This window comes from Artemia sp. Qi Xiang Cuo, chromosome 17 (assembly GCF_049724085.1).
Source record: "Artemia sp. Qi Xiang Cuo chromosome 17, ASM4972408v1, whole genome shotgun sequence".
Taxonomy (NCBI): Eukaryota; Metazoa; Arthropoda; class Branchiopoda; order Anostraca; family Artemiidae; genus Artemia; species Artemia sp. Qi Xiang Cuo.
The window spans coordinates 31,630,049-31,657,793 of record NC_142810.1 but is presented as its reverse complement, the minus strand read 5'-3'; the positions used below and the strand labels follow the sequence as shown (position 1 = coordinate 31,657,793).

General features: G+C 38.7%; 1 protein-coding gene across 1 annotated transcript in view; it reads left to right on the top strand.

The window, feature by feature from the left end:
- LOC148942104 (uncharacterized) overlaps positions 1 to 22,526 on the top strand; it is a 124,263-nt gene extending 101,737 nt beyond the window's left edge. The window contains exon 7 of the mRNA XM_089103588.1: positions 22,343 to 22,526. Coding sequence (XP_088959714.1) covers positions 22,343 to 22,526 — 184 coding nt within the window. The remainder of the gene's footprint in view (positions 1 to 22,342) is intronic.
- The last annotated feature ends 5,219 nt before the right edge of the window (positions 22,527 to 27,745 follow it).

The following is a 27,745-nucleotide window of genomic DNA, read 5'->3' as shown; positions in this document are numbered from 1 at the left end:
AATATCAGAATATGCATATTAAACTGGCAGTCAACGTTCATTTGTTTTTTTTTTTTTTTTTTTTTTTTCAGTAAAGTGCAAATTGTTTTGTGGTCTTGAGAAGGGATGGGGGTTGTCAGCACTATCTTTTTTAATTTTTGTTCGTTTTGAGTTTGACTCGGTTATTTATTGTAATTTCTGTTGGTTTTGGGTTTCATTTATTTATGTATGGTGATTTGTGGTAGTTTTAAGCTTAGAAAATTTTTTGAAATTATTTCTGCTCATTTTTGGCATAATGGAACTCTTTAATTTTCTTTAAAAAACTGGTTTTTTGGAAAAAGTTTTTAAATTAATAGCTTGAAAAGACACCTTTACTTTGGTCAAATTAAAAAAAAAAAAAATTATGTGATTGCTATAATATCAAAGATTGGCCGATTTTTTTTTCAGAGTCAACGCTATAGCTTTGCCTATAGTAAAGGCCATACGGTTCCAATGCTTCATTATTATTATTTATTTATTTATCTATTTTCCCCAGAGGCACTTCATATGGAAGGGGTCGTCGTATAAACTTTAAAGGGGGTGCATTCGATTGCAAATCGAGAATTCTAGCGCCCTTTTTAAGGGTCAAAAGTGATTAGAAGGCAACTAACACCCCTTCCATGCCCCCCATTTCCCCAAACACATCCAATCAACATTTTGAGATAGCGATTTTGTTTTACGTCATTGATTTCCAAATATAAATATTATTTTTGAGGAGGACACTCCCCCCCCCCCGCCCTCAGGGCATAGGTTATAAGTTATGCCCTGGGGGCATATAAGTGTTTTATAGAAAGCTTTGTCGTAGAAAATTAAAAAAGTAATTATTCGCTAAAAAGTTCAAAATTATGGTGCCGTTTTTATTTGTCGAAAAGCATCAGAGAGTAACTAAACCCACTTTCACTCCAAACATGCCCCAAAATACATCCCCTCACCGAAGTAGTATTTCCATTTTGTTCAATGTTGTTAAAAACTCTGAAAACTGGGTCCTTAAAAATGACAACCCCCCGCAGCCCTCAGGGCAGGGGTTGTAAGTTATGCCCTGGTGGCATATAAGGTTTTAATAGAAAGTGTTTTCGTAAAAACTTCAAGAAAGGCTCATTCGATTAGAAATTTAAATGACTAGTGCTCTTTTTAATAATCAAAATTGATTGGAAGGCAGCTAACACCCCTCCACGCCCACCATTTACCCAAACACATCCAATCAAAATTTTGAGATAGCAATTCTATTCAACGTAGTTGAAAGTTTTGGAAATTATGTCTTTGAGCAGGACATTCCCCCCACAGTCTTCAGGGCAAGGGGTATAAGTTATGCCATGGGGGTATATAGGGTTCTTATGGAACGAATGGTCGTATAAACTTCAGAGAGGGCTTGTTTGATTGGAAATTGAAAGTTCTAGTTCACATTTAAGCGTCAACAGATATCGTAGGGTAACCAGCCCCCGCCCCCCCCTCCCCACGCCCTTTTCTCCCAAAAGCATCCGATAAAATTTTTGAGATAGCTATTTTGTTGAAAATAGTTCTAAGACCATATAGTTAAAACTCCGGTGTCGACACAGTCCCCAGGGCCCGGGGGCTTTGTAAGTTATGCCCTTGGGGCATATATGATTTATATGGAGGGGATGCTCGTATAAACTTCGAAGAGGGCTCATTTGAATGGGAATTGAAAGTTCTAGTTCACTTTTTAAGAGTCAAAAGAGATTGGAGCGCACCTAGCCCCCCGCCCTCCAAGCCCTTTTTTCCTCAAACCTATCCAATAAGAACTTTGAGATAGCTATTTCTTGAAAATAGTTCAAAGACCATACAACGAAAACTCCGGGGTCGAGACAGCCTCCTAGGGCCCGAGGAAAGGCGTTGTAAGTTATGCCCTGGGGGAATATATGGTTCTTATGGAAGGGATGCTCGTAAAAATTTCAGAGAGGGCTCATTTGATTGGAAATGGAAAGTTTTCGTTCAGTTTTTGAGAGTCAAAAGAGATTAGAGGACAACTAGACCCCCCCCCCCCACGCCGCTTTTTCCCCCAAATGCATGCGATAAACCATTGAGATAGCCATTAAGTTAAAAATAGCTCAAAAATCAGATAACAGAAACTCAGGTGTCGACACAAACCCCCAGGGCCCAGGGGTGGGTGTTGTAAGTTATGCCCTGGGGTCAAATATGGTTCTAATGAAAGGGATGCTCGTATAAACTTCAGAGAGGGCTCGTTTGATTGGAAATTGAATGTTCGAGCTCACTTTTTAATAGTCAAAAGAGATCCGAGAGCAACTAGTCCCCCCCCCCCACGCCTTCTTTTCAAAATCCATCTTATGAAAATTTCGAGACAGACATTTTGTAAAAATAGTTCAAAGGCCGGATAAAAAGAGCTCCAGTGTCAATACAACCCCCCAGGGTCCGGGGGAAGACGTTCTAAGTTTTATGTCCTAAAGGCATGTATTGATCTTATGAAAGAGATGCTCGTATAAACTTCGGAAAGGGCTCACTTGAATGGAAATTGAAAGTTCTTGTTCAGTTTTAAAAGTCAAAAGAGATCGGAGGAAAATAGACCCCCCCCCACCCTCAACGACCTAAATGCATCCAATAAAAATTTTGAGATAGAAATTTGTTAAAAATAGTTGAAAGTTCAGATAACAAAAACTCCGGTGTTGACACAGCCCCCCCAGGGCCCGGGGGTGAGGGCTAAACTTCAGAGAGGGCTCAGTTTATTGGAACTTTAAAGTACGAGTTCACTTTTTACTAGTCAAAAGAGATCCGATGGCAACTAGCCCCTCCCCCCTCCACGGCTTCTTTTTCCAAACCCATCTGATGAAAATTTTGAGATAGACATTTTGTTAAAAATAGTTCGAAGTTCGAATAACAAAAATTGCGGTGTTGACGCAGCCCTCCAGGGCCCAGGGGTAGACGTTGTAAGTTATGCCCTGGGTACATATATGGTTGTTATGGAAGGGAGGATCTTATAAACTTTATAGAGGGCTCATTAGTAGAGATGCCATAATATCTCCGGGACGACACCCCTGCTGCCACCTACAACTTTTTTTACATAGTTTATGGATGGTTATGTGTGATGGTCGATTTATTTGATGTTTTATGGATTTTGTCAGTGAGAATTTGAAAAACAGGAACTTTGTCACATTTATGTCTGTTTTCATGGATGGTTATGTGTGTTGCTCGATTTATTTGAGGTTTTTCATGGATGGTTATGTGTGTAGGTCAATTTATTTGATGTTTTTATGGATTTTGTCAGTGAGAATGGAAAAACAGGAACTTTGTCACTCCCTTCTTGTTGTTGTTCGATGCAGATGTTATGAGTTTCCGGGAAACAGTATTTGTTATTGTTGTTCAAGCCAAATGTTATGAGTTTCCAAGGTAACAGTTAGATCACGTGTTTCCTTCTCAGCCAATCAGAGGGCTTTGTTTGCATAACAATTTGACCTTGAGATTTCGTATATAACGGGCATGCAATGTGATTAAATTATCAGAAAGTATTGTGAGACAATGGATAGAACAATTGACATAGTTGATGAGCTTGAGGCCTTGGCAGCCGCAATTAGCAATGTAAGTGCATTTTTATTTTCAAACGAATTTTCCTTGATCACCCTCTAGTATATTTAAGTAAGTACCCCCCCCCCCAACAAACCTAACCACCATACAATCCTTATACTCAATGTAAAACGTAAATATATTCCTTTACCCTCAAAACTCCCCCCCCCCCTCCAACAAACCTAACCACCATACAATCTTTATACTCAATGTAAAACGTAAATATATTCCTTTACCCTCAACCCCCCCCCAACAAACCTAACCACCATACAATCTTTATACTCAATGCAAAAGGTAAATATATTCCTTTACCCTCAAACCCCCCCCCCCCCCAACAAACCATACAATCTTTACACTCTATGCAAAACGTAAATATATTCCTTTACCCTCAACCCCCCCCCCCTACAAGCCTAACCACCATACAATCCTTATACTCAATGGAAAACGCAAATATATTTTTTTTTACCCTCAACCCCCCTCCCATTGTCTTACAAACCCAAATTCTTGCCAATAGAAATACCTTTTCGTTAAATTCCACTTTTTATTTTCCAGCTAAAGTGACCGCTGACTTCTGTCAATTTTTAATGAAAATCCCGTTCTGTTTTGACACAATCTCCAGCACGAGGCCTATTATTAGCTGACACCCTTTCCGCTCTACAAACGCGGTCAACGGAACTATTCTTCTGTCAAATTAAAACAATAATTAAGCTAGGCCTACACAACCTGTATGGAAGTAGAGAAACAAGGTATTTTCAAATTAGGGTCTAACAATATCCCCCCTCCCCCTCCCCCATTGTCTTACAATCCCAAATTCTCGCAAAAAGAAATACCCTTTCGATAAATTTCTTCCCTCTATATTTCCAGCTAAATCCCCCCCCCACAAACCATAAAATCTTTATACTCAATGCAAAATGAAAATATATTATTTTACACTCAAAAAAGAACCATCGCAAAAGAAATACCTTTTCGATAAATTTTATTCTTTATGTAAGCATATAAAATTCTGTCTATCTCTTAGCTATTAAGCCGCTAACTTGACAATACATTTCCGCAAGGTTATAATTACTTTGTCGCCCCTCTTCCGGTGTGTTCACGGTATCGGTCTAGCCCAAAGGGTTTGTTTTGGTTGTCAAATTAAAACAGTTTTAAGCAATAATATGTGATGCAATATTTTGGAGAGGTGAATTGGATTATTTAAAAATCAAGACTACAAATAACTGGGTTACATGCTGTAAAAGGGGGGAGGGGGCAATACCGCACCTCTACCAGATTTGCTGTAAGTAATTTACGTAACAGGGGGGGGTCAATGCCTACAGGTCTACCGCCCTCGGTGAAAACTGAAAACAAACTATTTATTCGCATTAAAAGTAAGGGGGGATTCGGTGTGTAGACATGTACACCCATTGACAAGAAAACTAATGTGTAAATATATGCATTGCGTCTCTAGGCATGTTTTTAATTTTTTCAAGCTTTCAATAAAGTTTCTTTTATATTCCCGGGCGCGAATCTAGGATTTTGTTGTGGGGGGGGGGGTTAGCACTTTTAATAGTGACAAAATAGAAAAGATAATTGTTTCTTACCTTAATTGATCCTTCGTCATTTAGTGATTTTAGCTATAACATTTGAATAAAAGGTAGTAAGATATGCCTTTCGCTTGAATAAAACACATGATTAACTCAATGAGAGGGTAGACTTAGGGTGGGTTAATTTTCCTAAATTTAGGGGGGAGAGAATATGGGTTTTTTTGCTTTACTAAAATGAGATAAATACTTTTCTAAACAAAGTTATGTTTAATAACTTTCTTTCTGTAAAAAGGGAGAAATTATTTTAATACTAATTTTTTTTCTCTTCTTTAAGGCAAATTATGAAGAATTTGCGATCCCTACATCGATGAGACCTATGGCTGGCGCAAATAGCGAAGAATGCTCCTCGCCAACACCCGCTAAGAAAGCGAGGGCCAATAATGCGCCCCCTGCGAAGGCTACTGTCATGCAATATGGTCGCTGGCCAAAACCCTCTAGCTCCACGCTACTTGACCCAATGCAACCTCTCAGAAAACCAAAGAGAGAGTGGGCGAATAGCTACACTGCCAAAGCCCCACCTACGCAAGCTTTTTCAAGGGTCTCAGAAGCTGTCCCGGCTGCACAGTCATATGATATTGCTGGCCAGGCTACACAAGAAATTAACGTCACCACTCCCTCCATCTTCCAACCCCCGTTACCTGGACCTCTAAGAGCTGCCCCCTCGAATCTAGGTCAGGAGGTTACCCTCCAATAAACACTACCTGGTTCTTCGGGCACCCAAGCCCAGACGGATTATGCAAATGTAAGCATTTTTTTCCTACCTATCTATTTCTTCTAATGTTTTAGGCCTTTTCAACCCCAATATAAACTTATCGCAGCGAGATATTAACCCCTATTACATATCTAAATGTAATTTTTGCTAAGAAACCGCTCTTTTCTTTGTTGCTATCGCTTCACATATACCTTAGATACCATTGAAACTCAAAATGCTATTCCGTTCACAATTGAATACTATTTTGCTTTAATCTTTGGCTTAAAACTCCGCACAAGCATATAAATAGATCTGTTTCATCCCCTTTTCCTGTTCTGTTCTATCATTAGTGGTTTGGCAACCAAGTCTAGGCTTTCAATGCCTTTAACATAATTCAATTGTTTGACCAAGAAAACGAGCTGTGAATTGTTTGCAAATTAGAAAGTCGGACTTCTATGTAAGAGCGAAAATACCACCCAAAATAATATTCGATATCTATGACATTGCTGAAAAGGGGGGGGCCTAGTTGCCCTCGAATCTTTTTGGTCACTTAAAAAGCGCACTAGAACTTTTAATTTCCATTCATATAGTTTTAAGAGAGATTATTCCTTTTGTCACATATTGGCGTTCTAATTTACACTGAATATTTCTATCGTGCCAAAGATTTTAGTGAGGGGGAAAGCAAGTTAACGGTTCAATCCTGGAACACTCGCGCGAGAATTAGAAATATTTCAACTTTTGAAGAGACATTATGTAATGGGGACTGGGAAGAGCTGTGGGAGGCGCTGCATGAAGCGCCGCGGATCCGAGAAGCACCACAGGGATGTACCGCGGGCCAGGAAAGTGCAGCAGGATGCGCCACTAAAAAAAAAAAAAAAAAAAAAAAGAAAAAAAAAAACTTCTGTCATATCTTAGATTGTCGTTAAGTTGAATTAACCAAATGCTTTTAAGCAATAATAATTTTAATAGTTGGGATGATTTGAAAATAAGATATTTTTCATTTATAGGTTGGTGCATTGGTCCCATATTCACCGTCCAGTGAAGAAGGGGAGGAACCACCAGTGGAGTTTCAGGACAATGAAACATGGGAAGATATCATTGAAGTACCAGCTAATATTGATAAGTTTTTAGATGATTTTTTTAATGTAGAAGCTAGCACAGTTGAGCTGGTAGACTTGAGCCCGAACACTTTGCAGCTTTTAGATGATTTAACTGGGAACCCTCCTCCAGCTTTCGATACCCTAACGAGTCCACTTCAAACAACTGAATTGGAGTATAGCCAAAATATTGTTGAACAACAGGGGGGAGGGGGTACATCTTCCCCCGATTTTCAATTAACAAACAAAATTTTAAATAATATAGTTGTTTTCACTGCGACGTTTGGGGATCCTTTTAATACACTTATGGGGGTAAATTTTTTTTTTGATCCTGTAGAAATAGTGAATGCCTTTTTATATAAAATTCGTGCACTACTGCATAAACAAATTCAGTGGTGGGGGGGGGGATGGAATCAATAAAGGTGTCAATTGTTTTAAAGTTTTTTTATTTGAATGATGGAAAAAGTGAGGTTTACTATAATTGTATACATTCTGAGATGCGCGTAATTTATCCGAATTTAGAAAATTTTGAGGGATTTTTTAGTAAGTGGTTAGGTCAAATTATTACGCCACTTGAGAACTTTAATGAAAATGTGAGTGGCTAAATAGTTTTATTTATTGAAAATTTTAGCGTTAATATATGGAAAATTAGGTAAGATTCTACGTTAAGAGGGGGGGCAGGGTATGAGAGGGATATAGTTTTAAATTATAATCCGGATTTAATAGACTGTCGAGGCGTCTAGAAGATTTGTTTTGAAACAGATCAAATGTGTTTCAAGTATGCTTTCATCATCTTAGCATACGAGTCTCTAGAACGTGATGCTACTAAGAAGAATTTAGACTACTGGGCTGTACATGGAAAGGAAGGGTCCGATTTCCCAGCTGTATATTTCTCCTGCTTAGATGGAAAATACCCAGTAAAGCTAAGATCTATTGACATGTTTGAAAGGGTTAATGCCCATTTAAATATTGGCGTTACTGTGGTACAATAGGAAACAGAATTTGAAGATGGGGTTCGTTCAAAAAAGAAGGGGGTGGTTTTCCCAGTAAGGGGCCCGTCAGTTGATTTGGTTAAACACTGGGTATGGTTGTTATACACGCCGCCTAGTCAACAGATTGAATCCGTTCATTTTAACCCTTTCACTGAAATGAGTAGAGGACGGGGGGAGGTAACCAAGGGGCGGGGGGTATGTTTCTACTGTCCGACATGCCTGTCTAGATTCCGTAGTGATATAAAACTACGGGGTCATATGAAGCATTGTAGACAGCATGGATATCAAACAGTGGAAACGGTTTCAGGGGATAGGGCCATTCTACGCTTTAAAAATTTTCAGAATACCCTTCTCCAATGCAAAAAAATATCTTTAGACTGCGAGGCTAAGTTGGTGGAGGTGAATGATCCTCAATATCCAAACCATATCAAAGAACACCAGGCCATTGCAGTGTCCGATGCCCATGCGCAAAGAGACAGTTCTAACACCATGCGGTTGTTAGAAATAGTAGAAACATTGGATGAGGGGGACGAGTGCATGGACAAGTCACTGACTAAACTATTCGACACGAATACGAACTATATGTTTCGTTTGAGAAATACGAATGGTCCAATGAGGTGTTCCTCGAATGCTTATAGCACTATTAACAATAAAAAAATATGTTTGGGGTGTAAGTGGTACTGGGTAGAGTATGATAAAGGGACTAAAGGGAAAAGAGGGGGGAGGGGGACAGTCTGAGACCATTACCACTTGTTGCAGGAAATATCATCGGGGGGTAGTAATTTTGGGGGAGTAGCGCATCAATCGTGTAATTTAAATGTTAGCCAACAGTTTTTTATCCCTGTTTTTATTCACAACTCTAATTATGACTTAAAATTTATTTTACCGGCACTGGCACGTATGCACAGGGAGGGAGGGGGAGTAGATAGTCCATGGGTGAATAATTCATTTACCTACAACAAAATTCCAAATCGGCCGAGAAGTTATTGCTTCTCGAACTGAAATGGCAGGTAGTGGATAATGAGCGTACGTGCTGGAATAAAATTAGGTTTTTAGATTCTTTTAGTTTTTTCCCCAAATCCTTAAGTCAACTAATTCAAGTGCAGAAAAGCGACAATTTTGATAGCTTTCCCTTGCTTAAACAGCACTGTCCAGACAGTGAAATGTATGACCTATTAACCAGCAAAGGTATATTTGCATATGATGACTACTGCTCTGGTGCTCGCTTAAGCGAGGAGAAACTACCTCCAATTGAAGCTTTTCACAATTCACTGACCAACAGTGAATGCACAGTCGAGGATTATGAGTTTGCCAAGAAGGTGTGGGGATTGTAAAAATGGGTGGGATTATTGTAGACCGTACTTGGCCAGTGACGTTCTAACTCTGTTGGATATAGTCTGTACGAATACAGACCAGATCTATTCATGGTTCAGGTTAGATATAGGCTATTACGTTTCAGTACCCCATTTAGTGATTGATTTAATTCACAAAATTAGCAGGGAGGAAAGAGGCCTTATCACCGACATAGATCAACACCTTTTTGTAGATCGTTCAATGCGGGGAGGGTCTTTTTTTCACGGGGACTGTGTCTTGTCAACCGATCTGAGTGGGCAAAGCACAGGTGTAAAGTCAAAAGCAGTGTTCTTGGACATGAACTCGTTATACCCCTCGGAAATGTCCCACTACTCTTTGCCGTGTGGGAACTATCAATGGCTTGAGAATCCTTGTGAGGTCCCTGACCTTAACACCGTCAAGGACAACGGGCCACAAGGACGGTTCTTTGAAATTGACGGTCACATTCCGCTGGCGCTTCACGACTCAGTCAAAGATTTTGTTTTTCCCTGTATCAATTGACCAGTGACCAGGGACTCAATGAGCCCCTACAATCGATAAATTGGTTGAGGATATGGGGATGCATTGGACCCCCTCTAAACAGAAACTGATTGCTGATTTGGACCCTAAAGAGAATATCGTTGTTCACCATGTGCTTTTGCACTGGATGGTGAACAACGGTTTCAAAGTCACCAAAGTACATAGGGTCCTGCAATTCAATCAGAAACCTTATTTGAAAACGTTTATCGATACTTTTATCGATAAACGTTTTAGGGCAAATTCAAAGGTAGAGAAGGACTTGTACAAGCTCATTCTAAATTCAGCGTTTGGCAAAATGTGTGAAAGCATGCGCAACAGATCTCGCTGCGACGTCGTGACTGACCCTCTAGAGTGTGCACGAATTATTGCCGACCCTAATTTTACATCATTCACGAGCATAGAGGCCGGCATGGTTCTTCTACACAGGAAAAAGCTAAATGTATTACTGAACAAGAATATTGCAGGAGGTAGTTCACTACTAGAAATTTCAAAAAAACTCATGTTATCATTTTTTTAAAAATTTTGCAAGGTGCAATTGCCACGGGAGGGGGAGGTTAAAGTTTAATATTGTGATACAGATACTCTGCTGTTAAAGGTAAATGGGACTGAAGATTTATTTGGTGATTTGCAAAATGGGGTGCACATCAGCTCGCGGATGGATTTCACCAACTGGAATCCATCCCTCTACCCCGAGTTGGTGAAACTTCAAGCCCCCAACCAACTATTAAAATTAAAATCAGAGACGGGGAGTGATTTGATATCCAGGGGGGTGTTCCCGGGTCCCAAAGTTTATTGTGTTGAAACACATAGTGGGGATGAAAAGAAGACATGTAAAGGGTTGCCTACACACTTTGTAAAGAGCAATTTTAACATTAGTGTGTACAGAGACTGTGTAGAAAGTAGCCTAGTGCTTGCAAGAGCACAAGTGCTTGCAATTCGCTCTCTACAGTATAGAAATTATACTGTGAGAGTGGAAAAAAAAAGCAATGTCGTGTATATCTGACAAGTTCTATGTGCTCGAGAATGGTGTGAGTGTCCTGCCCCATGGTCACTATCGTATTACAGACCGAGTTGAATGCATAGACTATCGTAATCAACTTGGTCTGGATAAACTAATCTAACCCAGGCACTAACCACCACCACTTAATCTTTCACAAATTAACCTATCCAACTAATCTAGCCCAAGCACTAACCACCACCACGAATCCATCCACTAACCCGTAGCAGTGGCGACAACTGATGTTTATCCCTCGCAGCTCCCGAGGGGTGGGGGGCCCTCCCAACGGTTGGTTCCCGGGGGGGCCACCAATCACTGTAATGTTCAACTGTGCTAGTTCCAAGTGTATTTTGTTGTTGTATAGAAAAGTGCTGTAGATGGACAAAGGTGTTGTACAGAAAAGTGTTATACAAAAGTGTTGTACAGAAAAGTGTTTAAAGACAAAAAGTGTTATCATTGTTCATGTTGAACAAGTAGAGTTTTCATGTTGACCAAGTGTTCATGTTGAACAAGTGTTATCATTGCCTCAATAAATGTTGCCATGAAATATTGTTTTTATTGTTCTTGAATAGATAGATCTATGGGGAAATTACTACTTATTCATTGGGCACATGTGATTTACAGTTAGTCATAGTCCGACTGTTGTCAACAGCATGTATCAATTTAAAACACCCTTCAGATCATTTCTGTGTGGTCCCTCAATGTCGGGGAAAACAACACTTTTAGCTAGAATAATTCAAAATTGCGATAAAATGTTTTTGGAAAAACCGAAAAAAATATACTATTGCTATAGTATTTGGCAAGAGTCCTATGATAAAATAAAAGCTATTGCCACAACCATACCAATACAATTCATAAGAGGACTTGATGTTTTCAATAGTATTGAACCTAACTCGTGGCTGATTATTGATGATTTGGCTGAATCCATTGAACAGTTCTCACAGGAAATGCTACAATTGTTCACTCTCCGATCTCATCATGAACACATTTCCATAACCCTAGTTCTACACAATCTGTTTCATCAGAGCAAATGTATGCGAACCCTTGCTTTGAATTGTACTATCTATATTATCTATCGAGTTGTTCGTGATTCTAGCTCACTCATATCTCACACCACGCATACGGACCATTGTGCCCAAAACGTGCGATGTTCGGTACCAGATAAGTTAACTAGCATGCCCTTTTTCGACTTTTTATTTTATCCCACTCTAAGAACACACGAAGGTCTAAGCACCAGAAGCTATAGATTTGACACTAGCAACAAACTATATTTTCCGGTGAATAGTAAAAAAGGCTATTAGTCGCTATCATGACACTGAAAAAACTACACGAACAACGGCATCTGTTTTCCGTTTTAAGCACTTCAAAACCCTTGCTTAGGAAAGCCATACTCAAACATGGTGTCGACAATGATTTCATTAATCTAATATCTGAACTTTGTTTAAATTTAACTGAGGGCAATGTTCAACTGCCAGAAGGTGTTAGACAACAGACAAAGCAACATCGTTCCACTGTACGCGCCTTGGCTTGTAAAAACAAGGGAAACAAATTTAAAAGAAAACGGCTCCTTCAAGCAGGTGGTAGCTTTTTCACACTGTTACTGTCAATAATCGCAGGACTTGTAAACAGTTTTCTCTAGATGGCAAAACCCTACAAATTTACTCCAATTTAACTTCTCCTCTCGCCCGTCGAACATTTTGAGTACATTCTAAGTAAATTCATTAATGATGAGAATATTGACGACGATAAAAAACTGCTTTTATTTCAAGATGCATTGCGACGTATGGACAAACATAGACCTTATCGTGAGAGACCCACCGTCGCAAATCCCTCTAAACAGGAAACATCTTCTAAAGATTCTGCGCAGTCAAAAGAGAAGGACTTGAATTCAATTGTAATGAAAATTGGAATTCTATTGCCACTGTCCTATCGAGAACAGAGTAAAAGAGTATTATCTTATCTCGTGCTGGAAACTGGCGATCAAGTTCAAGTCGACAGCACAGGGAAACGAATTATAATTCAGGGAAAAAGTTATAATCTTGTTGATTTAATTTTCGATATAGTGACGAATCGTAAAGGACTCTTATCCTTTGACGATAATCTATACACCTTTCTAAGTGTATCAAACTTTCCCAAAAGTCTTATTGGCAATAAGCAAATTCTAAAGAAACTAAGAGAATATAGTCCAGCAACAACACAATTTAAAAAAGAAGAAGATTCAATATTTGAAGATACTAGCACCACTGATTTTACAACACCTGTGGCTGCTAGTCAAAAGCGAAGACGAATTGATTCACCCTCCAGTGTGCAAAAGGGGAGTGGACATTACACTACGTGTTTACGTTCAAAATGGATGAAGTTTTGAAAGGTGTTTATGAAAATGTTGGCGAGGCGGGGAGTTTAAGTTCTCCCAAAACGCTTTCTAAAGTTGTTTCCGGCACCACATAAAAAAATGAGAAAGACCATCTAGAAAATGAGACAAGGTACACACTGCATCGGAATCATAGACTTCGCAGTAAGAAATACCGTCAAACTAAAGCCTTTTCCCCTCTTCATATAATTCAAATGGATCTTTTAACTTTAGACGCAGTTCAACGGCATCACAATGCACCCTACAAATATATTCTAGTGGCAATCAGTATTTTTAGTCGCTATGCCTATGCCATTCCGCTGCGATCAAAGAGAGGTGTTGAAATTGAACGGGCCATTGAAAGTATTCTTGAACAGAATTCGTATAAAAAAATTCAAACAGATCGTGGTAGTGAATTTGTTAACCCTCATGTGGAAAAGGTTGTTTTGAAATATAATACAACACTCTATAATAGTCACAGTCCAATAAAGGCTGCAGTGGCCGAACGATTAATAAGAATGATTCGTCAATTAATTTCAAGATATTGTACACTGAAAAATACATCTGCTTTTATTCATGATTTTGATAAAATCATGCAGATATACAACCATCGACCACATTGAACTCTATCCAACTCTATCCCCCGGGATGCTCATTACAGTTAGAATACATTTAATACTTTTCTTAAACAATACTCTCATGGTAATGAGAAGAAAAAGAAGAAGAAATTTAATGTTGGCGATACTGTTCGAATTAATAGAACCACCGGTATTTTAGAAAAGGGGAATTATTTATGGAGCACTGAACTTTTTAAAGTGTCCAAAATTCTAGACACCATACCCACAACCTATCGACTACGAGACACCAAAGATGATGAGATTCTTGGCGGTTCTTATGAATATGAACTGCAAAAAGTTAGAAACACTAGTGAAATTTATCAAATTGAAAAGATATTAAAGAGTCGTACTCTTAGGGGCAAAAGACAGTTGCTTGTTCGCTGGCTAGGATGCAACTCGGATTTTATTCTTGGGTCAGTGTTGAAGATATAAACAATGATCAATGATTTCTATGGAACTGTCATGTCTGATATTTCTGATCCTCTTTAAAATGATCTTTATAAAACAAATGATGTTTGGACAAAACTCTCCCCCACCATTAAATTTGAGGGAAAGTATGAAGTGGCTCTTGTCGACTGTATTCTCAAAAATACTTGTGACATCCTTAGAAAGGATCGTGAATATGAAATAAAAATTAGACCCCATGATTGGCCACTCATTAGCAATCAACATGATGATTGGCTACTCGTTAACGATCGAGAAAAAATTGAAAAGATCAATTCATTTGAATATCCATATGTTGTATTACCCTACGAGGAACTCACCTGTATGAATGATTTATGTCGTTCTATTAATAAAATAATTTCCGCTCGTAAAAAAGGAGCTTTTCATTTCAACTATTCAAAGGAGGAGGGCAAGATCTACATTAGTTCACCTATTGCCAATGAAAAGGTTATTCTCAATGATAATCTAAAGGACGTTCTCGGCCTTAAGCTCAAAATAATCTACAGTAAAAGGGCCGGAAACTCAAGATCCATTTTTTCTGACTACCAGCCTGTCTTCTCGACCGACACTTGTATATTTCTCTACTCCTCATTTGCGAAAAAATCTTGGGTTGGTAATTCAAATTTTCCCCTCCTACTAGTTCTTGAATGAAAAACCAATCAAGAACATATTCGTCACTACAATATAAAGCATCTTCAGTATATCCCCGTAAACACTTCCTATTTGGAACTCTGTCAGTTAACACTAAGAACTGAATTGGGGGATCCAATAGCAATTTCAAAAGGTTTGGCTGTGATTACATGCCATTTTCGCCCCATCGTTCAACAACAAGATGTCTAATAGAAAAGTGGTATTCACTTGTCCTGATATTGACTGCTATGTTAATACTCTTGGTCCAAGACAACAGGGCAATGGAATGGACTATTACAAGGGTCGCTCGTCAATGTCTGGCTATGGTCTTGGCAGTTGGTTTGCTAAGCTGTTTCGCTCTTCACTACCACTGGCTACAAAATATCTTGTACTGGCGGCGACAGATTTTGCATCCTCTAGACTATACGATTGGGACTCTGGCAAGGATTTTTAAAAAAATGCTACGGAAAATCTTAGGTCCAGTGCGCGAACCCTTGGCGAGAAATTAAAACAAAATGGTAAAGGTTTAAAAAGTTCAAGAAACAATGCATCACTCATCAGTCTCAACTCAGGACGGAAACGAAAGACATCATCCCTTTCGTCAAAGAAAAAAAGGAAAATGCTGATATGTAGTGTAAACAGAAGGCCCAGGAAGAAAATTGTTCGATCAAAACTAGATTTCTTCTCTTAAGATGTCCTACCTACCGCATAAGGATTCTCAACCTTCAATCACCGCATCATTGAATCTATTCAACGCCGAAAATGTTGATGTGAGTGTCAAGCATGGATACTATGAACAATTTTATCCACTACAACCCCTCTCCGATAATATCCACTTTCAAATTTATTCCAATGAAGACTACTTCATAGATTTATCGTCCACATTTATAGATTTACAAATGAAAGTCCGGAAATCCGATAATACAATCTCAATTCGGGCCGATGAGATATCCTATGAAAATTGTATATTACTTAATTTATTTCGTCAAATTAATGTCTACATCAATGACACACTGGTGAGCACAATCACCAATCTCTCAAACTATGCAAGCTCTATGCAATTCATGCTGATGACACCCAAGTCATACAAGGAATTGAGAGGCGCCTCCAATGGATATGAATACATTACTAATACTGATAGTACAGATGCACTTAAAAATGCTACAACTAGTGAATTATATCTAGTTGGAAAAATATATCATGAAATATTTAATATATCCCAATGGCTTCCGCCCGATGTTAAAGTGGATATAAAATTGACACTTGCACCATCCAATTTCATATTGAGAAAAGAACTTGCTGCCAATCCTGATGTAAGTCTCTCCCTCACCTCAGCAATTCTCCATGTACGCAAACAGCAGGTTATGAGTTCTGTTGCTTTGGCCGTGGAAAAGCTGAGAGCCAATGGAAATAATACTAAACTACTTGGTCCTCAGAAAATCACCACTCAGAGTAATATTGCCGTGGGGTCACATCCATTCACCGATTCGTCCCTTACCAATTGCGATATCCTCTCAAAACCGCCTTGGGCATTATTGAAAAGTGTTAGTGAAATAGAATCATTGACTGAATGCCCATATAAATGTGAAGTGGTTGGACTTTCATCTCTTTTATACAAAGTAAACGGTACTACACTCTACAATCTTTCTTTTGATAAATCCTATAGAACATTGTATGAGTTGACCATGCAAACCCTAGATCATGATTCGCAACTATTTGAAAATAGTATAAGCGAAGAAATGTTTTCTAAAACACATGGTATCATTGTATTGGATTTGTCTGGTACACAGGATATGAGTATAGTACGCACGGGGACTGTGCGTTTAGAGTGTACATTTGCCAACCCATTGGCTGAGAGTATTGCCCTAATCTCACTAAATCAATATGAAACCTATTGGGAAATCACTCCCGAAGGCAGTGTTCTACTAGACTTGGCGCCATGAACACCAGTCAAATAATCAGTGTATTTAATATGGACCCCTACATGTCCCAGTTCAAATCCTATTGTCTACCCTCAGACTATCTTGGAAAAATTCAAAGCGCGAACAATACCTTGATTATTGTTAATAGCAGTCCATCGACTGTGCTGACGGGTCATTGGCTGTGAATCTATAAAACAATGAAAACGATTGAGTTTTTTGATCCTCTTTGTCTACCCTATACATTCTACACGCCTCACATCAGCAACTATATTGAGAGCAGTGGGAGAACTATTATTCAAAATCGAAAGAGGGTGTAGGATCTAACGACTAAAAGCTGTGGCTTCCTCGCGCTACTATATTTTGTGTTCCGTTGTGGTGGCTATACTTAAAAGCAGTTTCTCCATATTTATGTTGAAATTCCACGTCTAAACGACTTTGTAGTGGAAAATCTTCTTACAAGCGTATTTTATATTGATTTCAAAGCCCTAATAGTAAAACGCTTAAAAAATATATGTGAATTTTTCTATAAATAAAAGGCATATATACAAAAATGCCTTCCAATCTACACTTTAGATTTATTCGTCGATTTATAGGCCACTGTTGTGAACCATTAATGCAGGTAAATGATTTGGATTCACCATATATTGATCTTGATTGATTGCAAAGACAGAGTCAAATATTCTGCAGTACAGTGTAACTTCACTCTTGTCATATCTCTTTGTATAGTCAATGATACTATTTGCATTCATATTATGAAATTCATGAGTTTCAATCTGTCTATTAGAAGCAATATCACATACAGTGTTTTCAAGTGGTGAATCACATTCGGTGACTGCCAAATAAAAATCACTTGGTTTATAGTCATAGTAGGCAGTGTCGTCACAGCGATGACGTAGAAACCAGATTGTCTTGTTACCCCAACAGTTGAATCGTAGACCCGATTCCTCTTCCCAGAATAATTTAAATCCACGACGATACCAATCTCGTAGAAATAAACTAAAATCGCGTTTAGGATTCTTTCCAATCATAGCGGGGTAAGTATTCTCCCACTGATCACATTTATCATGGTGACAATTGGAGCACAGGTGCCCGCTAGGGTGAGAGTCACACACCTCCTCAAGACATGAATTACATCCTTTAATTTGTACTGCATAGCCTCTATGTAATTTGCAAGGATTACATAATTTACACTTTTCATTATAGTCATCAATAATTGTACAATTCTCGCATTGAGTCCAACTGCCAAGAGTGTACATGCACAATGGGCATATATAGAACATTTTGGTTTCCGATGTCAACTCTCTCACAGCTAGAACGAAACTGATCGTCCTTGCGCGATAAATTCAAAGTGCAGGAAATGGGAGAGGAGTAACTCTGTGACGCAAGCTCTTTCGGAGGAGGAGCCATCTACATTGGCAATGAAAGTATATCCATAATAGGATTCTTCCTTGTTCTAATTAATATATCAATAAATTGAGTATAAGCATTTGAATCGCATTTTAAAAGTTTCATGCAATAGTCCATTGGGGGAGAATCCCTTTTCATTATATTGTTAAGTGTTCCCTGGGAGAATATCCTACGTTGAAGAGATAACTCGAGAAAATCATCATCCAAAATCAAATGTTTTTCCATAAACACTAGATTTGATCTAATTCTCTCTTTCTCAAATTTATTCATTTTTCAATCCTTTCACTCTGACTGCTGACTCTAGACTGACCAGAAAAGAAATTTGGCTCGGAAACAACAACAACATTGACCTTGACATTCGCTGAGAGCGTGCCCAAAACAACAACAACAACATTGACCCCATTAACCACGTGTTCTCCCTAATGACTCTATCGCGTGCCCAAAACAACACCAACAACATTGACCCCATTAACCACGCGTTCTCCCTAATGACTTTATCGCGTGCCCAAAACAACAACAACAACATTGACCCCATTAACCACATGTTCTCCCTAATGACTCTATAGTCCATGAAAGTGACAAAGTTCCTGTTTTTCCATTCTCACTGACAAAATCCATAAAAACATCAAATAAATTGACCTACACACATAACCATCCATGAAAAACATCAAATAAATCGAGCAACACACATAACCATCCATGAAAACAGACATAAATGTGACAAAGTTCCTGTTTTTTCATTCTCACTGACAAAATCCATAAAAAATCAAATAAATCGACCAACACACATAACCATCCATAAACTATGTAAAAAAATTGTAGGTGGCAGCAGGGGTGTCGTCCCGGAGATATTATGGCATCTCTACTCTCATTTGATTGGAAATTGAAAGTTATAATTCACTGTTTAAGAGTCAAAAGTGATCGGAGGGCACCTAGCCTCCCCCCACACTTTATTTTTTTCCCAGAGGCACTTCATATAGCAGGGGTCTTCGTATAAACTTCAAAGGGGCTCATTTGATTGGAAATGAAGAGTTCTAGCACCCTTTTTAAGAGTCAAAATTGAACAATCCCCCCCCCAGAAGCCCTTTCCCTCAAATACATCTGATAAGAAATTTGAGGTAGCCATTTTGTTAAAAATAGTTCAAAGATCATATAACAAGAACTCCTTTACGTATGGTCATTTCGTTAAATATAATTCAAAGCTCAGGTAAGAAAAACTCCTGTGTCGACGCAGCCCCCCAGGGCCAGGGGCAGGCGTTGTAAGTAGTTGTCTGGGGGCGTATATGCTTCTTACTGAAGGTATGACCGTATAAATTTCGGAGATGGCTCATTTGATTGGAAGTTGAAAGTTCTAGTTCATTTTTAAAGAGTCAAAAGATATCGACGGGCAACTAGCCCCCCCCCCCCCTCCATGCTCTTTTTTCCTCAAATCCATCCGATAAGAACTTTGAGATAACCCTTTTTAAAAAAAATAGTTCAAAGATCATATCATAAAACTCCGGGGTCGACACAACCCCCCAGAACCCGGCGGCAATCGTTGTAAGTAATACTCTGGGGGCATATATAGTTCTTATGGAAGTGATTCTCGTATAAAATTCGCAGAGGGCTCATACGATTGGAAATTGAAAGTTCTCGTTCACTTTTTAAGAGTCCAAAGAGATCGGAGGGCAACTAGCCCCTCCTCTCCACGTCTTATTTCGCTATGAGCCTGAGAAAATTTGCCTGATTTTCTAATAAAAGGGGGAACAACCCCTAAAAGTCATAGAACCTTAATGAAAATCATACCATCAGCCACTAAAAACCTACTGCAAAGTGGGCTACTAGAAAACTCACTGAAGAGGTTTCATGCCCCTATCTGCAAAAATGTGGAATTTTGTATTTTTTTTTTTGCCAGAAGTGAGATCACCGATGCGTATTTAATTGTTTCTTTTTGGTTTTTTTTTCCCAGGGGTGATTGTAACGATCCAATGGTCTTAGAATATCGTGATAGGGCTCATTCGAACTGAACTCAAAAATTCTAGTGCCCTTTTCAAGTGACCAAAAAGATTGGAAGGTAGCTAGGTCCCCTCCCACGAACCTTTTTTCTCAAAATCGTCCGACCAAAATTTTGAGATAGGCATTTTGTTCATCATGGTTTAAAGGCACAATAACTTTGTTGTTGGATATAACATGACCCCTTCCAGAGCCCCAGACGAAAGATCTTTAAGTTATAAAATTTGCCCGTTGCTTATGCATAGTATTTGTTATTGGGAAGTATCTATACATTTTCCGGTGGGGGGGGGGTGAATTTTCTTCTGGGGTTAATCCACGGGGGAATTTTCTATGGGGAGGGAAGTTTCCAGGGGTTGAACTTGTCAGGGGAAGTTTTACACTGGGGGATTCTGTCGGAATTGCTGTACAAAATTCTTTTTATATTTCTTCCTTTCTCTTCTCCGTTTCAATTTTACGCTTGGAGTTGTCAAGGATAATTATCAGGGATACACTTTCACCGGGACTGAATTGTCTAGAGGATATTTCCGTGGGAAGGGGAATTTCTCCGTGGAGGTGGGGCCAGATATCCTGGCATTATTTAACAGACGATCAGAAATTAAATAAAAAAAAACAAGCTTTTTTTCAGTTAACAGTAAGGAGCAATATTAAAACTTTAAACGAACAGAAATTATTGTGTATATGAAGGGGGTTGCCTCCTCCTTAACACCTCGCTCTCTGCTCTAAAGTTTTAATTTTGTCCCAATTCTATAAGAAGGACTCCTGAAACAAGGGTCGTTTAATTAGAAAAATAAGAAGCTTTTTTAAAAGTACTAAAAAACTTTAGTGTAAAGAGCGAGTTGTTGAAGAGGGGTCAACCCCCTTCATATACGTAATAATTTCTGTTCGTTTTAAGTTTTAATTTTGGCTCCTTACTTTCAATTGAAAGAACTTGTTTTTTTTTTATTTAATCCCAAATATGAGCTATTATTCTGTTCGGAGCTGTTTACCGGGTCTTTTTCTTCTGGTCATATTTACTGGGTCGTACTTGCTCCATATGAGCTAAAGGATATCAGGACTAGGATAAAAGTTGCAGCACCTCTACCTAAGAAACTACCGGTGTAATTGTATAGACTATATCAAGGCCTCATCCAGGGGCGGTTAGGGGGGTTTAAACCCCCCTCCCCCTCCTGAAATTTTCGTCCGACTCATAGACAAAAATGAATATAAACGACTCTATAGATCTTTTAAACGAGTTTTTGATGTGTTATTTTTTTTGTACCTCCCGGAAAAGTATCCGTTTGTACGCCCTCCCCCTCACCAAAAAAATCCTGGTTACAGCCCTGGAATATATACACTAAAATGCTGCAACTATACACAGTGGTTGTGACAGATTGTTGTTGCTATAGTCCTAGGTGAGAAAACCCGTTTGCACAAATAGCTTTATCTTGGTGACCCTTGTAAAATTATTAACATAGGAGGCATGTCCTTTTGTTAAATGGCAATCAGTGCCAAAACTAAAAAGGAAGGTAGAAACTTTGAGGTTTGAACAAAACATACACACAACCACCGACTGCAAAAATCTTTTGTTTTTTTCTTTTTCTTCTTCGGGAATCACTGTTAAATATATGGGTTAGCCAGCTTATAAGTGCATGTTCTGAACCAACAACTACTGTGCTTGACACCATAGATTCAAAACCATTACCCCATAAAAGCAGCACATCTTGGATATTTCCTATCAGTTTTGTGGGGTTTTCTGTTTTCCTCAATAATATTGAAAAGAATGAGATCTTTACCAAAGATTTGTAATAACCATAACTTACAAAAAGTAAGAAAAAGATCGTACAAAAAGTAATACAAGATCTTGGTCTTGCTTCGTGCTCAACATGTTTATTTTTTCTTGTTACATCATAGAGGGTGCTTTTAGTTACATCACTTAAACCCATCTGGCTATGGTTTTTTGGGGAGCTGAGAAGGTGTGGTTTAGATGAGATTCTTAAAATAAAATTCCAGGACGAAATTGTTATTAGTCTAACACAATTAGTGTTAATAGTTGTTATCAGCTATCTCCTTTGTATTATAAAAGAAATCGTCACTTCTTTGTACAGGTATGAATGCAAGAGATTTGATTGGTGATTATTATCGAACGCTTTAGGTTTCAGTGAAAACACTTTTCAAGTGGATTTTTCTGGTACTTAAAGAGGATATTCTGTTTTTCAGTGGATCAAAAAGGTTTGGAAGTCTGAGTACGAATTCTTCTCAAAGTCAATCTTCTGTAGAAAAGAGCCCAGCCCCATCTACTAGGTCATTGAATGTAGGCAGTAGTTGTCCATCAAGTCGCACCAACAGTTCAGAGGACGACCAAGTTGAAGGTGGCTGGTTAATTTTATTCTTCATATGTTGATGTTAAGCTATAGATAAAAATGTGGCAGTTTTACCTAGTAATGATCGGCTAAAATAATTTTCAGAAGTTTATATTTTTATCAAGCATCCTCACAATCAATATTAAATATTATTATAATTTCAAGGCAAATAAGCAATCCCACTTAAATCTGTTTCTTATGTTGCGTTTTGACGAAGTTCTTTTCAATTGTTGTTTCAGAACCCGTTAGTAAATGTTTTTTGTGTGTTTTCTTTGTCTGTTTGGTTATCATTAATAAACTTGGCAGTAAAATTGTTACAAATTGAAAATCTCTTAGATTTCTCTGTCATTGTATTTAGTTTGACAAGGTTACTGTTATATCTATTGACTAAAAACTTACTAAGCCTAAAACTAAAAATTAATAAAAATATTTACTAAAATAGAATGAAGATTAATCTTGTTAGAATAAAATGAAGATTAATCTTTTCTTAGGGTTTGGCATAAAGCCAAATCGGATTCATCCTAGATATCATATTATTCTCAAATAGAACCTAATGGCTTATGCAATATTTAACTTACGGATAAATCAATTAAGATCCTAAGATAAACGAAACACTTCTCAAAAGATTTACTTCTGGTTTTCTTAACTTGAACTTTGATTCAATTTAATTAGTTATAATTTGCACAAGATTAACTCAATTTTGGAAACTGGAACTTTTTTTCTTTGTTTATTTGCATTTTATAAAACGTCAAGTGTTTTTATAATTTTTGTAATTTGTACATTTTTGTAATTTGCAATTTTTTTGTAATTGTAGCTTTTAAATTTGTTCTTTTAAAACCTAAATTGTCTTTTAAGTTTTTATTATTTTTTTTTTTGCTCTTTTTTATTTTTTATAAGAAGTCTTGTTGCGTAGTCTGTTGTTGAACAGAAGAAGTGTTCATCATATATATTGTTTTTTAATCCAATCATCAAAAACCCCGTTTTCAGTTTTTCGTATTTTCTTTGGTTGGTTTTTTTCTTTTTTTTTTTCGTACACTCTGCCCTAAATTGATTTAGATTTTTTCTATTGGTGGGTTTATTTTTGTCGCTAATAAAATAAAAGTTCAAAATAGGAATAAAATCCTTTTTAATAGATAGTGTATAGAAATTCAGAAAAATGCCAGATATTTCGGTCAAATATACAGTGACCGTCATCAGTAGTAAAACTGATGACGGTCTCTGTGTATGTGACCGAAATATCTGGTATTTTTCTGAATTTTTATACACTGTCTATTAAAAAGGATTTTATCCCTATTGTGAACTTTTATTTTATCGTCATGGAAAGGCAGTGTGGTCTCCGAAATTATTTTGTCGTTAAAAAATGCATAGAAAACTAAAAATTAGCCAATCATTGTAGTCTGTTGATGAACAATAAAACTTTCTTATTTATCAAACAGTTCGTGGTAACGAACTGTAAGTAAGGAGCGACCCGGCTCAATGGTAACCACAACTCTAAAAAACGGAATTTTGGTACCAGTAGGTACATTAAAAGAATCAGATTTGAATTCTGATTTCAAATATACAAGTTTCATTAAGTTTAATTTTACTCATCAAAAGTTACGCGCCTGAGAAAATTTGGCTGATTTTCGAAAAAAGGGGGAGACCCCCTAAAAATTATAGAACCTTAATAAAATTCACACCATCATATTCAGTGTATCAGATAACCCTACTTCAGAGGTTTCAAGCTCCTATCTACAAAAATATGGAATTTTGCATTTTTTGCCAGAAGAAAGATCACGGGTGCGTGTTTATTTTTTTGTTTTTTTACCCAGGGGTAATCGTATTGACCCAGTGGTCCTAGAATATTGTAAGAGGGTTCAATGGAACGGAAATTAAAATTTCTAGTGCCCTTTTTAAGTGACCAAAAAAATGGAGGGCAACTAGGCCCCCTCCCACGCTCATTTTTTTCTCAAAGTCACCCAATTAAAATTTTTTAGATAGCCATTGTGTTTAGCATAGTCGAAAATCTAATAAATATGTCTTTTACGATGACTTAATCCCCCAAAGGTCGCAGGGGAAGGGCTGCAAGTTATGAACTTTGCCCATTGCTTACATATTGTATTTGTTATTGGTAAGTATAAAGACATTTTCAGAAAGAATTTTTTTCTGGTAGGGGGGGGGGTGGGAGGGGGCTGGAGGAGGGTTTACTCGGGAGAATCTTTCCGTGGAGGGTGTTTCTTTGGGGTTAGGGACATTTCTATGAAGGGGGCGCCGGATTTCCAAGCATTATTTAAAAAACGATCAGAAATTAAATAAAAAAAAAAACAAGTACTTTCAACTGAAAGTAAGAAGCAATATTAGAACTTAAATTGAACAGAAATTATTACGTATATGAGGGGTTCTCCCCCAAGTCAATACTTCGCTCTTTACACTACAGTTTTTTTTAGTGCTTTCAAAAGAGCTGTCTATTCTAATTAAACGGCCTTTGTGATTCAGGGGTTTGTGAATCATATTTTTTTTTAATTTTTAACTTAACGAGCATGTTATTGAATACAGGTATAACCCCATCACATACGTAATAACATATAAGTAATAAAAAAAAAACAATAAAAAAAAAAACAAGCGATACGGCTCAATAGTAAGCGAAACTTTTAAAAACGGAAAATTGATGTCAATAAATGTATCAAAAGAATGGGCTTATAATGCTGATTCTAAATATATGAATTTTATTAAGTTTAGTATTACTCATCAAAGGCTACGAGCCTCAGAACACTCACCTGATATTTTAAAGAGGGGGGAAACATCCCCTAAAAGTGAAAATTTTTTATTGAAAATCAAACTGTCAGATTCAGCGAATTAGAAAACCCTATAACCTAAGTTTCAAGCTCATATCTACAGAAACCTCCAACTTTTTATTATTCGCCAGAAGCAAAATATACGAATATAGAAGTTCGTTACATAAGTTACTTTGTTAATTATGTCAGAACGAAATTTTGAGACAGCCATTTAGCAAAAGAAAAGTAAAGTTTTTATGCAAATTTTGTTTACTTATTCAATGACAGTAGAGATGACCCTATAACTCCGACGACCACACCATATATGGGCATAGAGCCACGTGGTTTATGGACTTTGTACGTGAGAATTTGAAAAACAGGAATTTTGTCACATTTATGGATGGTTTTATGGACTTTGTCAGTGAGAATGAAAAAACAGGAAGTTTGTCACATTTATGGATGGTTCTATGGATGGTTATGTGTGTTGATTATTTGATGGTTTTTGTCAGTGAGAATGGAAAAACAGGAATTTTCCTCACTTGAAAAACCATGAATTTTGTCACATTTATGGATGTCAACAGCAATTCATGTCTGTTTTTATGGTTTTCTCAGTGAGAATGAAAAAACAGGAATTTTCCTCACTTGAAAAACCATGAATTTTGTCACATTTATGGATGTCAACAGCAATTCATGTCTGTTTTTATGGTTTTCTCAGTGAGAATTTCAAAAACAGGAATTTTCTTACTTGAAAAACCATGAATTTTGTCGCATTTATGGTTGTTTTCATGGATGGATATGTGTGTTGTTCGATTTATTTGATGTTTTTCTCGGATGTCAACATCAAATTATGGATGTTTTATGGTTTTTGTCAGTGAGAATTTGAAAAACATGAACTTTCTCACATTTATGTCTGTTTTCATGGATGGTTAATGGTTTTTGTCAGTGAGAATTTGAAAAACAGGAACTTTCTCACTGAGAAAACCATAAACCAAGTGATGCTGTCACGAGTCAGAACACCTGTGCTGTCGACCTCAATTCACCTATCATGAATCAATAATTCCCCTTAGAAACAACAAATTAATTTTCCCTTTCTTGACAGATCAATCAATCAATGACATCATCTGTCAGACTTTAAAAATTTTCGCCTAGAAACATTTCTCCAGGAATAGATCCAAAATCATTAATGTCTTTGCCTCGGAAACAGCTCTACTGGTCGAACTCCAAAGGATATTAATAACCACAGGCCATGGAAACAATTAGGCAAGAAACATCTTAGCGATGAATTGTTTTAGCGCGCGAGAAGGTTTCATATTAATTTGAAATGCATTAGTACAGAGATGCCAATAACAAAGGAACACGCTGAATTTGCGTTTAGGGATTATTTGGGCGAAAGCTTTTTAGACAGGTTATGGAACTATTTCGGCGAAACAGATAGACATTTTAAAAGGTGATTTTTGAAGAGATTTTGGAAGAGAATTTGAGTGTGGTCGTTATAATACACAAGTTTCAACTGAACAGTGTTGTGAGGTCCTCTACCCCAACCCCAACGGTTACGCTCCCCCTACCCCAACCCCCCAGTAAGCCCCCCGGCAGAACAGGGTCTATGGGCGTCCCAAGGCCCCCCCCCCCCGGGTCCCCCAAGGCCCTCAACCCGTCCCCCAAGGGCCCCCCGGCACCCCAAGGACCCCCGCCCCTAAAAAGACCATACCCGAGCCCCCCACAGGCCCGCACCGGTCCCCACAGCTCCAACAGACCCCCAAAAGCCCTCCCCCGAACCCCACAGGCCCGCCCCGGGCTCCAAGGGCTCCCCACGGGCCCCGATAGCTCTACCCCAACCCCGAAGGAAGCCTCCTGTCAGCCCAGGTTTCCCGTGCTAACTTCGGAACAACGTGCCCATCAAACGCCCTCAACTGGTCCCAAACGGTCCACCGGGCACCCCAACGTCCCACCCGACCACCACAGGGACCCCCCGACCCCACCTGTCCTCCACAGGTCCTCCCGGGACACCCAGCCCCCCAACGGACCCACCGGGCCCCAAAGGGCCCAATCAGTGTTCAAGGGCTCCCCGGACCCCCAAAGGCCCTCCCTGTGCGCCAAAGGCCCTCCATGGGCCCCCACAGGCCCTCCACCGGTCCCCACCGGTCCATCGAGCTCCCAAACGGCCGACGGGGTCCCAAAGGCCCTCCCCCGCTCCCCAACTGACCCTCCGGACCCCCAAAGGCCCTCCCTGTGCCCCAAAGACCATCCCTGTGCCCCAAGGGTCCTCCTCCGGTCCCCAAAGGTTTATCGAGCTCCCAAAGGACCAACGGGGTCCCAAAGGCCCTCCACGGTCCCCAACTGCCCCACCGGACCCCCAAAGGTCCTCCCTGAGCCCCAACGGCCCTCCCAGTGCCCCACAGGCCCTCCTCCGGTCCCCACAGGCCCATCGAGCTCCCAAAGGACCAACGGGGTCCCAAAGGCCCTCCACCGCTCCCCAACGGTCCCCCCGAACACCCAAAGGACCACCG